This window comes from Syngnathoides biaculeatus, chromosome 5, assembly GCF_019802595.1.
Source record: "Syngnathoides biaculeatus isolate LvHL_M chromosome 5, ASM1980259v1, whole genome shotgun sequence".
NCBI lineage: Eukaryota > Metazoa > Chordata > Actinopteri > Syngnathiformes > Syngnathidae > Syngnathoides > Syngnathoides biaculeatus.
Window position 1 is genome coordinate 6,732,069 of NC_084644.1, and position 17,739 is coordinate 6,749,807.

General features: G+C 46.5%; 1 protein-coding gene across 1 annotated transcript; it reads left to right on the forward strand.

The window, feature by feature from the left end:
• Window positions 1-16,081: 16,081 nt before the first annotated feature.
• fabp4b (fatty acid binding protein 4b) lies at window positions 16,082-16,891 on the forward strand. Its single transcript, XM_061821278.1, has 4 exons — window positions 16,082-16,270; window positions 16,350-16,525; window positions 16,591-16,692; window positions 16,763-16,891. The coding sequence occupies exons 1-4, from the start codon at window positions 16,198-16,200 to the stop codon at window positions 16,814-16,816; spliced, it is 405 nt and encodes a 134-aa protein (XP_061677262.1). The 5' UTR covers window positions 16,082-16,197; the 3' UTR covers window positions 16,817-16,891.
• Window positions 16,892-17,739: the final 848 nt, after the last annotated feature.

Below are 17,739 nucleotides of genomic sequence, written 5' to 3' on the forward strand. Positions count from 1 at the left end.
CCACGTCTCACTTTTAATTGATTTAATTTAGGATTTTTTTTTTCAAGATTTATGGAATTAACTCATCTGCCCATAGCTGTAAAACAGCTAGAATTGCCTCGTTTACAAATTTCACCCGACAAATAAACTCGCCTTGCCTCTCTCGAGCGTCTTTGTGAATTTCGTCATCGGCCCATTGCTTTAAACGTCGGTGTCGTTAAATATTATGGGTTCCATCCGAAGCAAAAACGAGAACCCCAAGAGGCCCCGAGACCTCAAAACCGCGAGGCCGACGTGCTTCTCACTCATCCGTCGTGCCGCCCTCTTTGCCCTAATGATGAACTCAAATTTACAATTGCCTCTCAATCCCTCCGATGCGGGAATATTCATTGTTTAATGTTCATGTCCATAATATAGAAAATAGATATGCGACAAAAAAAAAAAACAAAGCAGAATGCGGACAGGTCTATCAAATACTGCCGCTATTATTGAAAAGTCAAATTCCCTTTCCCCGTCTGTTGCGATGAAAGACATAGACAATGTAAGCGCTTAATCCTGCACTGACATGTCTGGTAAGGCCATCACTGGGGTGGTGGTGGGGGAGGTGCCAAAGAGGGGCGGGGGGCGGGGGTGGTGCGATGACCCTCCTGCTGTCTTCCATTGCAGTAGCCCGGAGAAGAGCAGCTGTTTCCCTGCTCCGTCCATCAGGTCAGTTGTTTTCCAGACAAGTGCAGACGAGAGGGAGCAACTGCGGGCCGGACGGCCGGCCGGCAAAATGTCAGCCGGGTTGCGGCGGTGACAGATACGACGCGCAGGCTATCATTCGACCCGCTGATGTAGTAGCGAGCGGTGCTGTGGTGAACTTTCACACCATCACGCTCCTGTCAGCACACACTTTCACAAAAAAAAAAAAAAAAAAAACATGACTATCTGCAGTTTTTATGCATTTTCTCACACCAATCTAAAGTACGCGTGACTATGTAGTACCGAACGAAGGCCTTTTTCCGTCCCAACATGATTGATAAAAGCACATTGGACTGCAAATGAGGAAGGTGAACTAGAACCTGGATGGAGGTGATGCCTCTTGATTCAGCAACATAGTGCCCATGAGCACAAGGTAAACACGCCAATGACCTCACAAGTACTCCGTAGACCTGTTCTAAAAACAAGTTTAATTATTTTTTCACTTAAAAAAAAAAAAAAATACCAGGACTCACCGGTGAGCTGCATCTAACTTCTTTGCTGTTGTTCTTTTTTTGACTCACTAACGCCTCTGCTTCCGGTTCCCGAACTGGCGACAGCTAAATGAGGAGGCTCCGGCCAGCCCGATCGTACAACAAATAAATCCTGCTGAATTTGGACCGAATGTTGCGAATACTCGACGTGGGACGCCCCTGGTGACGACTTCAGTGGACTAAAATCATCATCTGTGTAATCTTAGTACCCAAATTGGAGCCGTATCGTTCGCGTTGAAGCTGCTTGATATAGCCTAGCCTAGCTTGCTATCAACAAGACGCGTCTGTAATCAAGTGTTTTCTGAGGAGGAAAACATCAAACGGAAGTACCTACACGACCTGCAAAACCGGCGTATCGTATACAAGGAGGACGGTGAGTACTTATAGGAAGTTGGGCAAGTGGAAACGTCAATTTAAACTTGCTTCTTCCCAGACTACCTTAGTTTAGCTGGCTAACAACAAGATGCCTTTGTGATCAAACCGTTGCTGTTGCAGAAACATCAAACGTGAGGAACTACATAACTTGTATTACCGACACAACTTGTACAACGAGGGCCGTGAGGACTTAGAGGAAAATTGCGCAAGTGGACTCAACCTTCAACTACTGGAGTGAGAGCCATCGTGGTTCGAATCTCTTTCATCCCCATATCCTTTAAAGGGGAAATCCGCTAGTTTGCATTAACAATGTATCCAATAGGTCATGTAATATGTACTCGATTTTGACAATGTCATATTAAATCCTCTTTCATTTTAATAGTGTTTTGAGAAGATCTTTATTGACAATGACGAATTTTCAGGGGGGCTGCCATTTTCGTGAGTCACATGATCTACGCGGGCGTATGTGACGCGTTACGTGCCGTTCCAAATGCTGGATTACATCGTACACCATTTATGCCCAGCGCTGATTTCTCGGATTTATCCTCATCTGATGAAAAAATAGCAGAGTCGGTTGATCGGGAAGACGGAGGAATTACTACCATACAGATTTGAACCTGTGGCTGTAATTAATTAATGTTGAATATTCGGATGGTTCTTCGGGCGGAATGACGCCGAGTCGGACTACTCGGAGGCCTACGCGCGACATAAGTGTGTAAACAAAGCCGCCACCCCACCCCCCCTTCGGAGCTGCGGGCCGGCGGCCCCGGATGGTTCGCGGAGTCTGACGGCTTGCGGGACAAGTCGAAAGGAAAAGAAGATTGCAATAATGTACATTTGGAAATGACAATCTTGCAAAAAATAGTATAGTTCAGTATTGGGGCACTATTAAAGTGCAATATTTCCCAGCCGCTTTTGTCCGACGTTCCAACCAATCCCTTGATCTCCCAATGCTAGGTTGAGCCAATATGGAGCTAGTTTCGAATTAACAAAAAAAAAATCCAAAAATGCTCCAAGGTGGAGCAGAACGGACATCAACCTTCACCGGGCGGCCCAACAACCTCCCTCCCTTCAAACCCGCTCCGACCTCTCCCCAGAGAGAATCGAAGCTGCACTGCAGCAGCAACGTGCGAACCATTTTTTCCACCTTCCATTTCAACTTCCAGGTGTCCCGATACTTTTGTGCACGCAAACAAAGCCTCAAACAACCCAGCGGCACCCTAAAAAAAAGTCAGCCGGTAATGGGACGGGTTCAGCTCCATTAGTGTCTGGCCTCTCCTTGCCCTTAACCCGGTCGAAACCATCAACAGTCCCGTCGCTGACTTTTCCAGATGGGGTTTGGGGGGGAATTTGAGTATATTTGGGATGACTTCAGTATTGTTTTGGATGCTATTACAGCGCCGAAGCACTATCAGGCTCCAGTGGACACCGGGGGTCATGTGGTATCCATTATGCAAGACACAAACCACTCTCCTCACACCTGACTGTCAAGGTCCTTCACATTAGCGCCGGCATTCCTTTGGCCCATTAAACGTAATTTGGTTTTTCCCCGCACCATCCTTGACATTTCACCTCACCGCATCCAAACATTTTCCCCATCTCCACTTGACTTATGCGATAATCTATTCTGTTTTTCACCCCCCCCCCCCATCACCGCACCCCAAGAAGCCAAGCGGCTTCGGTTTGGTGGAAACGCTCTGGTCCGCGCCGGGCGAGGAAGCTAAGAGGTATAAGCGAGCGTTTGTTTGAAACTGGCGTGTGCCCAGCTGCCTTCCTCCATCTCCCCTCAGGTTTCCCTTGGTGACCCTTTATAGAGCGCAAAGAGCGCGGCCCGAGTGTGCGCCGCTGCGTCTGCGCGTGTTTGTGTGTGCGCGCGGCGGTGAGTGCGCGAGTGTGTTTAGGAGGTGGCGTTTCCCACAGCCCCGATCTAATTCCGTGGTAACTCAATCTCCGTGTGAGCGCTTCCCGGCGAGCGTTCTCCCACCCGTCGACAGTCCCCCTCTCTCTGGCCGGCCGAGTGGCTGAGCGTGTCTGACAGAGGCCCGGCTGAGTCCCGCCGACACCCCCACCCCACACACACACACACACACAATTTGCCCCAACCCCCCCGCCCCCCTCCTTGGCCTCCGTGCTACCCGCCCTCCCATCAGGATTGATTTACTATGTCAACCGTCGAGGCTGTCGGCGGTGGCGGCGGCGCTCGCAGCCGTGCCTGCATCCTGTGTGCGTGTAATGCCGATATTTTATACCTGTCATTCAACAACTGCGAAAGCGTGCGCGCGGGTGCGCGTCGGCCCGCCGACTTCAATGACGCGGCGTGCACAGAAAGGTGCGGTGTTCTTCCCCAGATGCTCTCGGGGCGACGGCGCATTATGCAAGAAAAGCAAATGCCACCCATGCTGGTTGTAAATAGCTCGGCCCACAAAGGGAAATGTCTCCCAGACGGCTTTCATACAACAATGTTATCCTATGAAGCACAGTTTCCTGGCTGCCCCCCTCCAGTTCCAGCCGGCACCCAGGCTCTATATCGGGCAGGGAAAAGACCAGGCTTGAGACCCGTTCCTACAGTGGGTTCCCCCCCCCCCCACTTTTCATTCTTTACTTTCCTGCCTTTGTTGGCATCGGTTCACATTGTGCTTTTTGGATAGGTAAGATGTGTTGACTTCCTCCTTTCTTTGTTTTGTTCTCAAAATCGTTCCCAAACGAACCCGCCTCCCCCCCTCCCCTTCTCTCAGGACAGCTTCTCATATTGCTAAAGGTCAAGTGTCATGAAATGGATGATTTTTAGTATGTTATTAATGAAAAAACCGCAGCCGGTATGGACCATATGTTTTTTTTCCACCACAAAACATGATTTTAACATGCATGGCTTTTTGTAACTCCCGCCATGAGAATCCTCTCGAGGGATTTTTTTCAACAAGAAGCAGGAAGTGACGTCGGAGGCAGTAGCGCGCTCAAGCGGACTCGTTTCTTTCTATTAGTTTTACCTGCGGGAAGGTAGCCAAAATGCCGGCCCGTTGCATTGGTGGATATTGCCCGAACACACGGGAGGATGGATTTACCCTTCATAAGTTTCCAAGAGACCCGGTTCGTCGTGAAAAATGGATTGCGCAGTTGCAAAGGACGAGAGCTTCGCGCGTACCAAATGACAGGTAGGTGTGTATACAGCTACTAAAAAATATAATAGTTTGGGGCGGGGAGGACCATGTAATCCGTCTCTCATAATGTAACAAAAGATCCCCTTACGTATGACGGGTGCTAAATGTGTCGATGTGTGTCGGGCTCGTCGGCGAAGGCTTCCGCGTCGGGCTCGCCGGCGTAGGCTTCCGCGTCGGGCTCGTCGGACGAGCACGGCTTCGACCGGGCTGGCTCATACATACTATCTGGGAGTTTGTTGTCAGTTAGAAGTGATCCGCATATCATCTAAATATGGCTCGAAACAATAGGGTAATATTGCCCTGGACACTTCACTCGATTGTGAGATGTTAGAAAAGAGCTCCCGTATCTGAAGGGGTGTGACCCGTAGTCGGGGCCACAGCGTGTTTTCAATGGCGAAGGTCCGGGGTGACGTCACGGACATTGGATGCAGCCAATGTGGTGACCACTTGGGTGTCGTCGAATGACACTTCCGCAACTTCACGCGTGGATGACGCACTCTCCGCTCATATTTATTTTTTCACATGGACATTGAAGTGAATGACGTTATATGAATTTTTCATTTCAATATCTATATTAGAATGTTTATAGGGATGACACTTGACCTTTAAAACGACATCGACATCTTAGCGTCAGGCGCCCATAACAAAGTTTCGAGTTACTTACATAACATCAACAATCAAACCGTCCTCCTCTGATTTGGATGACCGCTCGCGCGTTGGTTAGAATGTTTAAACAAAACAATGTTGATTATCGTGAGGAGGCGTTTGCATGCCAGAGCTTTTGACTACAAGAACACAGTGGGAATGCAAACATTTGAAATCGGGTCTCCAAGTGGATGTTATTGTCGCCACGTAAATGCTGTAAAATGGTTGTTGGTGAAAATGGAGGTTATGTCTCTGCGTTGCGCACGAAAGCGGTTGGGCGCTGGTTCAAATGTTATTACAAATATAATCTCAACTACTCAAAGGGATTCTTGACCGAACACAGTTTTGGAAAGAAAAAAAAAAACTGCTTCAGCTTAGCCGTCGACAACGGATATGCAAACATTGGAAAATGAATGTTAAAAGTCGTCGCTGTGGGACGCTGACCGCGAAAAATGAGGATAAGCGTGGGTGAAGTTATGACAACCAAAACAGCAGCACTGTTTTTAGTGTTTGCATTTTTCAAAATAAAAGGTTGGCCGCCGAAGTTTAAAACATAATTTCCACTAGCTAAAGCAGCAGGTTTCAGTTATGGAGTAAAAATGGAATACATTCTGATGTTTTGGAGCCTGCAGTTTCAAAGATTTGACAAAAAGGTCGTAAAGACGTTTTGGAAGAGGACACCATGATTGCGCCCGTGAATATGCTGAAAAACAGTCATCTGGGGAAATGGATGACACGTGTTTTTAGATGGGGAAATTCAAGGAAAGCTCACACCGGGGTAAACCGCTTGGAAGGCGGCTATGCTAACCACGGTAGCGGCATTGCAACAACAATGGACGAGAACACGGGTTCATTTCTTGGCGTGCGGCTGTCGGTCAGCGCACTCTGGGTTGCGTTTAAGTACAAAAGTAAAAATGTAAAATGACATGTTTTGATAACTTGGCACAATGAAAAACAAAAATCGCTGCACATAAAATAATTTCCCTCTTTTACCTAAAAGATTTTCTCATGTAGGCAGCATGGTGGATCAGCTGGTAAAGCATTGGCCTCACAGTTCTGAGGACCCGGGTTCGATCCTGGCCTCGGCCATATGGAGTTTGCATGTTCTCTGTGCCTGCGTGGTGAACGGGGCAAGAGAAGCTGGCGGCGTTCTTGGGTGTTGTTGATTTGCATAGTAGAGTTTTAAGTTACGCTTACAAACCACATCCAAAAAACATGCAACATTTATTGGACACTCTAAATTGCCCCTAGATGTGATTGTGAGCCCATCCATTTTCTTTGCCGCTTATCCTCACGAGGGTCGCGGGGAGTGCTGGAGCCTATCCCATCTGTCAATGGGCAGGAGGTGGGGTAGAACCTGAACTGGTTGCCGGCCAATCTCAGGGCACATAGGTACAAACAGTCGTACTCACAATCACACCTGGGGCAATTTAGAGTGTCGAATTAATTTCCTTTTTTTTTTTAATTTTCCTAGCCGCTTATCCTCACAAGGGTCGCAGGGAGTGATGGACTGGGTTCCCAGCTGTCAACGGGCAGGAGGTGGGGTACAACCTGAACTGGATGCTGGCCAATCGCAGGGCACGTAGAGACAAACAGTCGGACTCACAATCACACCTAGGGGCAATTTAGAGTGTCCAATTAATGGTGCATGTTTTTGGGGATGTGGGAGGAAACCGGAGCGCCCGGAGAAAACCTCACGCAGGCACGGGGAGAAGATGCAAACTCCACACAGGCGGGGCCGGGATTGAACCCGGGACCTCAGAACTCTGAGGCCAAGGCTTTACCAGCTGATCCAACGTGCCGCCCTCTTTCATATTCATAAATATCTATATTATTATTTCATATTCAGGTCCACGTGAACAGGAAACCATTGCGACGACGCAACCAAAAAGCATTTCCACGAGCTCGTTGCAAGGGTTCCCGTCTTTTTTCACAATAGCGCACGCTCCCTCACAATGGCCCGCGGCCACGCCGTTTACAAGTATGCCCCCCATTAACGTGGCGAGTCCACAAAGGAGAGATGGCAGATCACAAGGCTGCTTTCCAAATAAGCGCAACAGGAGACATCACGTGATGTCCCCCCCCCCCCACAGAAAGCGGGACGGCGGAGCCGGCTACTTTTAAGGCCACACATTGTGTCGCCGCAGGAAAAACATTGTTTGCATATCAATGGGAGTTGTGTGAGTGCACGTCTGCGTGCGTGGAGAAGTGTGTGTGTGTGTGTGGTGGCCTTAATTGAAATGTATCTCCGGCTCACGGTGCCCACTTTTATGAACTAATAACTCTGCTACAAAAAGACCATCTACAGTCAATTTATAAGCCAAGTTTAAAGCAAGCGGCGCAATTTTGTGCCGTAAAAGATACAATCTACGCGGTGCAAACTATTTATGGCAATAATCAATAACGTTTGCCATCACACTACGGTGAGTTGCAGAAGTTGATATGAAAAGTTATTCTCCGCGAGCCGGCTCCCTTCCCAGCGGATGCTCAGTGCCAGCTGTCTGCGTCGCCTTTCCCAAGCTCCGATCCTGTGGGAAAAATTTGTTGTGGCCAGTAATTGATTCCGCCCTGCCAGCCCCCATTACTCTCAGCTGCAGTCAAACTGCCAGTGAGTTGCGGCGAGCCCGTTAGCGCGGCTTCCTTTTTACTCCTCGCCTGTGCAGCCCGATCGCCCGAAAGTCCTCACTTTTCACTCCATTGTCACTTCGATCTGCCCGTGCCTGTTCCGCGTACTCTTATTTCCATGCCCATCTCCAACGATTCTATTTCAGGCCCGTCTGGAGATGATAAGTCATCCGTTCATTAGTCTCGCTCATTTCTCAACGCAAGATTAATGTTATTATTATCCCAGGCAGGCCAGTCTCGAGGCACGGTCTTGCTCAAGGAAGCAAAGGCGTCCATGAAAAAGACGTCGCTTGGATGGCAGCATGTTTCTCCAAAACCTGTATGTACCTTTCATCGGTAATGGTGGCTTCAGAGATGTGTAAGTTACCCATGGCACTGGCACTAACACAGCTCCACACCATCACAGATGATGGCTTTTGAACTTTGCGTCCATAACAGGCCGGACGGTTCATTTCCTCTTTGGCCTGGAGGAGACGACATACACAAATTCCAAAAGCAATTCGAAATGTGGAATGCTTTGACCACAGAACACTTTCCCACTTTACATAAGTCCATGTTAGATGAGTTTGGGCCCAGAGAAGCTGGCGGCGTTCCTGGGTGTTGTTGATAAATGGCTTTTGCTTTGTATAGTAGAGTTTTAAGTTACACTTATGAACGTAGGGCTGAACTGTTATTTACTGACATTGGTTTTCTGAAATGTTCCTGAGCCCATGTGGCGAGATCCTTTAAAAGGTCACGAGCATTCAGTGTTGCTTTTCGGCCAGGTCGCTTATATCTATGTATATGTATATGAATACGTGATTTGAACCTTTTGATGATATTATGGAACGAAGATGATGACATCCCTAAAGTCCTTGCAGTTGTACCTGTCCCAGCTTTTTTGGAACATGTCGCAGCCATAAAATTCCAAGTTAATCTTTATTAGCTAAAAACAATAAAGTTGATCAGTTTGAACAGTAAATATATTGTCTTTGTAGTTTATTCAATTTAAATATAGGTTGAAGACCATTTTCAAATCATTGTATTCTGCTTTTATTTATTTAACACAACATCACAACTTCATGGGAATTTCAGTTGTACAAATTACAATAGTTAACTTCTTTTTATAGTAGTGGAATAATAAAATATTGAGATATGTGAGGTGTGTGTGTGTGAGAGTCGATTGTAATCCTTACAATAAACCTCAATTATTTGACATTATATTTTGCTTCTTCCCACAGTTTTCAAAACAGCAGTGTTATTTCTTTGTTTTTGTACTGGATATTCTATTGTCAAGCAATTTATTTGTTTTAGTTTGATCAACATTACTCATTTTTACACTGGTATGGCTATCCATTTTTTCCTTTCCTGTATATTTAATAAAGGTTTTATGATGGCAACAGTTTGCCCCTTGTGACAATGTCATGTCATTATCCAAGCCGCTTATCCTCACAAGGGTTGCGGGAAAGCTGGAGCCTATCCCAGCGAGCTTCGGGCGTAAGCCGGACTACACCCTGAACTGGTCGCCAGTCAGTCGCAGGCCAGATATCGACACCATCACTGAGCGGGGATCCATCCCACGCTGTCCGCACAAAAGGTAGGGCTGTGTACCACTACATCATCAGTTACAAACACCCATCCATCCAATATCAAAGCTGCTCATCCTCACAAGGGTCACCCATCAACCCATCCCAACTAGCTTCTGGTTGCAGTCAGCCGCAGGGCAGATATCGACACCATCACTGAACAGGAATCGATCCGACACTGGCCGCATCAATGTCAGCCGTGTGTACCACTACACCATCAGTGACCAATTTTTATGATTGCCTGTGCAGAAAATCAGAAGTCAAAGTTGAAGGAGGATTTAAGAGTAGGGCTCACCAACCCCGACAATTTGTCTTTTCCTGGTCGGCGAGCGTGAACCGAAGCCAGCCACAAAATCCGCGGAACAAAGCTTCCCGACAACAGTTGTCCGCCACTTACGGTTTGTCTTTGTTAAAAATTAAACACGTTTGATTGTTACACTTGTTCCATTGATCCGCGCTCACACATGATTGGATCTGACAGGAAAGGTTAGACAGCACTTGCCAGGACACTGAGGGGTGTCACACACACACACGCACGATAGCCCTCGTCAACTCGAGCACGCACTGATTGGCGGCGATAGGGAGCACCCCCACCACCCGCGCCCCCGACCCCCAACCCCACACCACCACGCACCCCTCCTCTGAAAGTGAGTCATGAAATATTAAATGCAGTCATCTGCTGAGATGGCGGAGTAGCTTGTCACGGCCTAACACTTACCACATGTCTAAACAAAGGTAAGTGCCCCCCCCCGCTATCCAATTAATCTTCAATTAGGGGTTCTCCTCTGTGCCTTCGCATCTGTGTTTTCCAGTCTGGGCTCAGCAGGTGGGGGTGTGGGGGGAGCATGTGTCCGAGGATTATCATGCCCTGGGAAGATAAAGGATGCTTTTCTGACGTCCGCAAGACAACCGGGACGGTCGACACATTGCGCGGTGACGTCTGAGCGTGGTCTATTTAAAGCGGTGGTCTCGAACTCAATTCACCACGGGGCCACTTGAGGCACATTCTGCACATGCACGCAATTCAAAAGAGAAAATTTAAAAAAACGTCTTATATTCTTTAACACAAAATAAGATAAGCAAGGAAACTGGTGTCAACAAGTTGTGCGCAAAACTACTCATAAAACTCTCCATGGCAACACCACCGTGATTTTCACTCAATGAAAAATGTTTCTCTGCTAGCTTGCATCAAGCCTGGTCGCTGTCACGCCCCTGAGAGCCACAACCCCACCGTGATTGGTAGGTTCACTGTAAAAGTGCCCTTCATATAATACTTTAGGGCCGCACTCACTATCATTTCACATTCATAGTAAGGTGGGGGCTGCAAAATATCCTCTTGGGGGCCGCAATTGGGCAGCGTGCCGCGTGTTTCAAACCCCCGGATTTAAAGCTCTGTCGCTAAAACAAAACATGACGCAGTATTAAACAGGCTGGCAGAAAATAATATTTCCACGCGATGTGCTGAGGGACATTAGAGGCCTGACTGATTTATCAGGGCTTGTCGTGACTCTGGTGGGCTTTATATAACGAGCAGCTGAAGGCTGTACTTTCCCATGTAGAGGTCACGAGGGGGGCCCACCATCTAAGCGCTGGTTGTTTTTCACACAAGAATTCCAGTCCGCTGGTGGGGGATCTAAGAGCGCATAAAAGAGAATCGGAGCTGTACAGTATGTGGATCCCCTTCGAGTGACCCCCCCCCCCCCCACCTTACATCCAGCCCGCCCACTGCAATCTGCGCCTGGTGGCATTGCGCCTTGGGCAGGCGTCCCTGTTCCTCTAACGTTATTACCAGAACAAGAAGATTCTCTGTGAAAAGCAGGAAAAATCCATCACTCCACACCCCCCCCCCCCCCCCCGCGCAACCGTCGGTGTCCCGCAAACCAGGAGCCGGAGGCGAGGGCGAGCGTGGCAGGATAAAGGGATGAAGGAGGAGATGAAAGCGGGACGCATGAAAAACATCAAAGCTCACAAGCAAGAGGCACCGCTCTGACCTCCGTCACACGCACGGCGCCCACGTTGGCCTACGGTTCTCCTCTCATGAGGTGGGCACACAAAGTCAAAAGCAGGGAGGGAACACCACTCAGGTCGTGTGAGCCTCTGAGCAGATGGTTCGGACGTGCTTGGGCGGCTTCAAGGGCTGCCCCCTGTTGGTGGAATTCTGCCTGGCCCCTTTCATGTCAACACTGTACTGGACAGTATTCTGTACTATATTTTTAATTGCACTTCAAATTGTCTATTCTATTTTCATTTTTGTATCTGTCTTTTGTGGGACTTATTTACACATTTTGATTAGAGCGCATAAAAAATTTGGTGAAATAAATCTCAAATACAAAAATCATCAATTTAGCCAGAGGTGTCAAACTCGAGGCCTGGGTGCCAGATACGGCCCACATCATCATTTTATATGGCCCATAAAGGCAAATCGTGTGTGCCAACTTCCAAGATTCTTGTTCAAATCTGGACCAAAATTTCAAATTGTCATCTTATGAAACGATAACATTGAGATACCGCAATCATTTTTGTTACAAAACATCAACAATAATTGAAAAACCCACTACCCTTGATTTCTGATTCCAAGACTAGTTCATATTTCCATCCATCTGTCCATTTTATGAGCTGCTTATCCGCACAAGGGTCACGGGCGTGCTGGGGCCTATCCCAGCTATCATTGGGGAAGAGGCAAGGTAAACCCTAAACTGATTTCCAGCCAATCACAGGGAACATGGAGACAGACAAAAGTCACACTCACAATCACACTTAGGGGCAATTTAGAGTGTCCAAGTATTGTTGCATGTTTTTGCGATGTGGGAGGAAACCGGAGTGCCCGGAGAACACGCAAACTCCACACAGGCGGGGCTGGGATCGAACCCGGCTCCTCAGAACTGTGAGGCCAACGCTTTACCAGCTGCCCCACCGTGCCGCCGCTAACATTCATTTCTCAGCTAAAAATGTAAACACGCCAGCCACAATCTAACATGATGGCTGCGACAGAAATTGTACCTCTATGAAGACACGAAGAGAATTGTGTTGGTGTGGAACTGTACTGCACTATTAAATACTACATAAGAGCAGTTTGAAATATAACACGTCGGTATTTGTATGAAGCAATACAGTTCTACATTACTGAATGTGAACTGGAACCATAAGGGCCTCACGGTTGAAGTTAGTGACCAGCTAGATCCAGGAGATGGTGCTGTACCCAAAAGTGCGGCATGTTAAGTGTTGTGTGCCGTGATTGTTCACCTCACAATGTTGAAGACGGTTCAGCCTTGGTGGATGCCGGTGTGACGGTCTGAGCGCTCCCCCGTGCTGAAAAGTCTCCTAGTGATTAATGCGCATGCGTTACTAACAGGGGAACTCTGGGTACGTAGCAGACGCTTACTGGGAAATCCCCCGGTCTCATAGTTCCCCTTCTTCTAAATAGAGGGAGCTAACATACGTTATACCCTAACCTTAAAACAAAAGTTGATTAAAAAAAAAAGAAAAGAAAAAAAGATATACACATATATGTATGTTCGCTGTGTTCCTCTTTCTGAGACGTCCATAGCGAACATAAACACTCGATGACCAATTGTCGAATGGCACATGTTGAAAGACGGATGGCGATGTTTCAGACTGGTCGGAACTTTACAAAATATGCACGCATGCGCATGAATATACAATATAATATATAGATTATTCCTAAAATTGCATGCAAAAATATTTTCAATGAGAGCGTAATCATTTTCTGTATTGCATCTACTTGCAGCACCATCACAGCAGGGCGCCATACATGTCAGTATGTCGATTTCAGCAATTTCACTTTTCCAGACCCGCATTCGTGTGGGCCACACCGTCAAAGTTCAACTTCAACGGGATCACCTGCATGTTCGCAGTTCTTCCTCGCCTGGGTGTATAAGGAGCAATCTAAGAGCCCAACTTTTCAAATTCCCCTTTGGCCCGGGCGGATCTTCTCTCCATTATTCATGAGTCCTCAGGTTGGACCCTGGGAACAAGCTGAGCGAGGCCCTGTGTCAATACGAAACACTGGCCGCCACAATGGGCTCGGCCCGCAACTACACTGTTGACAGACACCGGCACAAAGGAGCTGAAAGGGGTCCCCCTCCGTTCTCACACACACTAAAGAATGAGTCAGTGTGCTGCCGCTCAGAACACTGTTTGTACAGTATATACAGCTTTTGTCCGCGGCCTCTGTTCAGCCATCAATGGCGCTTGAAGTGTTGATGAAAACCAGCAGGAAAGGACTTCTCTGCGGCTGCCAGACGGCGTTCGCGTCCATTGGACGGCATCTGTACGTATGCAGATGAACGCCTGCGTGCGCATTCCATCATACAGCCCGGCCCGGCCGCGATCTTATGACATAATTAGTTGTTGTCAGCCCAAGTTAATCGACCTCACGTGCTTCAGCGCCGAGTACACAACGGACTGATCGCCAGTCAATTGCAGGGCTTACATAGACAAATGACCATTTATACTAATATTAACGCATATGGACAAAGTCTTTGGAAAGTAGGAGGAGTACCTGAAGTAAACCCAAACCAACCAGAGAACAAACAAACTACCAAGAACTGAACAGTATAGCTAAGAAATCTAAACAAGTCAGTCATGTCACCCCAGACTGACCATATCTCCTCGAACGTGGAGAATTCTATAGCGACATATTTATAATATATATTATTATATATATTTAAAATCTTTTAAATGCATGGGTTGAACTGCTAAAATTAGTCGAAATGATTTGCACGAAACATCTCAAGCAGACTGTGATAAGGTGGCGACCAGTCTCAGGTCACCCAAGTGAGGATAAGTGCTCCAGAAAATCGATAGATGACTCTCAAGTTGAATTTTGTTCTCTCTATTTCCTTAGCTGCGTATCCTCACAAGGGTCACAGGGAGTGCTGGAATCTATCCCAACTGTTATCGGACAGGGGGCGGGGTACACCCTGAACTGGTTGCCAGTCAATCGCAGACTCTCTATTTCAGATTTTGCAAAGCAGGATGCAGCTAAATTGAAGCGGCTATTTTTCTGCACATAACACAAAATTATTGGATTGCGAGGGAACTCAATAACATGCAACTATCTCGACGGTAACTCGCTGGCCAAATCATTAGGTACACCTTCACATTCTAATGAGATTCAATACAATACCCTGTATTAAATAATATGCATTTACTAATGTAATAATGAGATATAAATCAATGTAACTGATGCGGTTTGAGATGTTTGATTGAAAAAACGTTTTCGTGCAGGGTGCAAGTAGGGTCAAACTAAACTGCATCATATCATTGCTTTTACAAAAAAAACAAACAAACAAACATTATCTTATGTTACACAAAGAAGAAAAACATTTGATTCCCTCTCCAGTGTGATCATTTTCTTAAAGTATCATTTTTCATACAGCTCTTGCATTGGGTATCACTATGACAGCTACCAGGGACTGGCACATGCTTTTCTTCCGCCATCAAGTGGTCAGATCTAGTACTGACATAAAAATGTGCTAAAAGTACTTTTCAATGCAACATAAATCCAATGTAATTTCATTGCGGACTTAAATAAAATATTTTGTTAACCGTGACTTAAAACATGCGGTGATGGTCTAGTGGTACACACGCCTACCTTTGGTCCGGGCAGTGTGGGGTCGATTCCCGCTCAGTGATGGGTGTCGATATGTACCCTGTGCTGAATGTTTGTATTTACATACAACACTAAAAACTCAAAATGTCCCCCAAATTTGCATTTCAAAATATGATGAATATTTGAGTTTTGACAATGGTTCGTTACTTTAACCCGTTTTTCTTTCAGGGGCCACATTGTGGTTCCGTTTTACCTCAAAGGGCTGTCATGACCGTGAGACAACACAAATATTTAATCGTTAATTGTATTTACATTATCAATTTATGATCTACTATTGGAATCATAAATCAAGGGTAATGTTTTTTTTCCAACTATTCATATTTGGTAACACAAAAATGCTTGCAATATCGCAACTTTATCATTTATGACGCATGACAATTTGAATTTTTGTGTATAGATTTTTACAAGAATAATTGAAATTGACACTCTCGATAGGGCTTCGCGGGGGATGTAAAATCATGCGGCATGCCAGATCTGGCCCCCGGGCCGCGAGTTTGATACTTGTGTTTTATGCGGACAATGTCCCCCCCATTGAAAAGTCAGTTCCGTGCAAGTGTGGAGGGAGGAGGACCACGGGATTAAAACCCTGCCATGCTCAGCCCAATCTTCAGAACCGAATGATGGATGGTCAGAAAGCGACAAACAAAGCAGGTAGGAGGAGCGGCATCAAGTCACGCAAGAGCAAATGTAAAAGACGGGTGGGGCGCATGCCAAGGCTTGAAATAACTTGGAAAAAAGGCAAACGCTTCACCCCCTTATGACCGACACACCAGAATTTCATTTCAAGACACGCCCTTTAATCCCAGTGTCCCCATAGCGACGGCACCACCTGCTCCTGATTGGACCGCCTCGCATCAAGCGCACGCTCCGCCGGGCTTCAAATTGGACATTTCCGCATCTCGGTCCGTCCTCTCGTCTGATCCCTCCACACGAAGGGAGCCTTGCGTTTTGTGCTTCGGAACCGAGACGTCGCCTTCGCCATGGTTGAGCAGTTTGTCGGAACCTGGAAGCTGACGGCCAGCGAGAACTTTGATGAATACATGAAGGCAATTGGTGAGGATACATTTCACTCGTTCACTTTGGTGTAGTTAGACGATGCGTGAATGAATTATCATTTTCGTTTGGCACGGAGGTGTGGGCTTCGCCACCCGGCAGGTGGGCAACATGGCAAAGCCCAACCTCGTGATCAGCGTGGATGACGCTGGCCTCATCTCGATGAGGTCCGAGAGCACTTTCAAGACCAAAGAAATCAAGTTCAAGCTGAACGAGGAATTTGACGAGATGACGGCGGACGACCGACAGACCAAGGTGTGTTTTCTAGAAGCGTACAGAGTACTTGTTTTGCGTGTAACGAAAGATAATTCTGTCTGCAGACCGTCATCACTTTTGAGAATGGCAAACTAGTGCAGAAGCAGACGTGGGACGGCAAATCTACAACTCTGGAACGAGAGATTCAAGATGGCAAACTAACTGCTGTACGTTGCTAAAGGTTTTTTATGTGGCACTTTTTAAAAAAATCCTTAACTATAAATCCTGTTTCTGCAGAAATGCATCATGGGTGATGTTGTTGCGCTGAGGATTTATGAGAAGGGGGCTTAAGTCCTGTCTTTCATCAGTGAATAAACTACAAGACATTTTGCATAAAAGAATTCCAATAAAATCTATAAAAGTGTCTGACGGGTTTCTAAACTTGCATTTCTTGGTTGGTATTTTGGGGGTGGGTTATACAGTAATTTATTGTGCACTTCAGTCTTAGTGCTACACTTGTGAAAGTGATTTAATAATTGCTAGGATGGAAGAAAAATACAAATTAAAAAAAAAAAAAAAATCACAAGTTGGCATCTTAACTGTAAGACTGAGCATGTGAGCAGTCTTCAAGAATTAAGTTCTCAGGCTTATTTTGTGCTTAACAGAAATTTAGGGTTGCCCATCTGAACAGGATACGACTGCTGCTTGCCAGTTTAAGACTTCAGACTTTGTATAAGAGGATTTTTTTTTTTTTTTTTTTTTTTTTTGTGTCATTCACTAACTAGTCCCCTCGGGTCAGTCTGAAGTCTAATTAAACTGGTGGGACTTGTTTCCTTGACAATTGTCCTTTTGTTGAAGCAAGGACACACGTCCTAATATCAGCGTTGACTCTTGTGACAGGGTGGTGGCGGGGCCAAATCCCTTGTTGGGGTCAATGCAGTGACCCCCGACTGGCTAGGCCTCTTGTCTTGGATGCACAGAGTGGAAATAAAGCAAGTGCACTTGTCCTAATTAAGCCTCTTTGGGTCTGCGTGCTCCTGGTGTGCCAGACTGCATGCACTTGTTGACTGGCCAGCATAATGGCCTCTTTAAATATGGGGTTTTGGGGGTGGGGGGAGGGACACTTGGTTAACATTCCAAGATCCATTTTTTATTTGAACATTGTTTATGTAGAATGGGAGTTAATCTAGGGGTGGGCAAAGAAAGATTTAATCCAGCCAATTGAGCATTTACATGAACACGATCCCTATGTGTTTTTAAATTTTGTCTAAAAA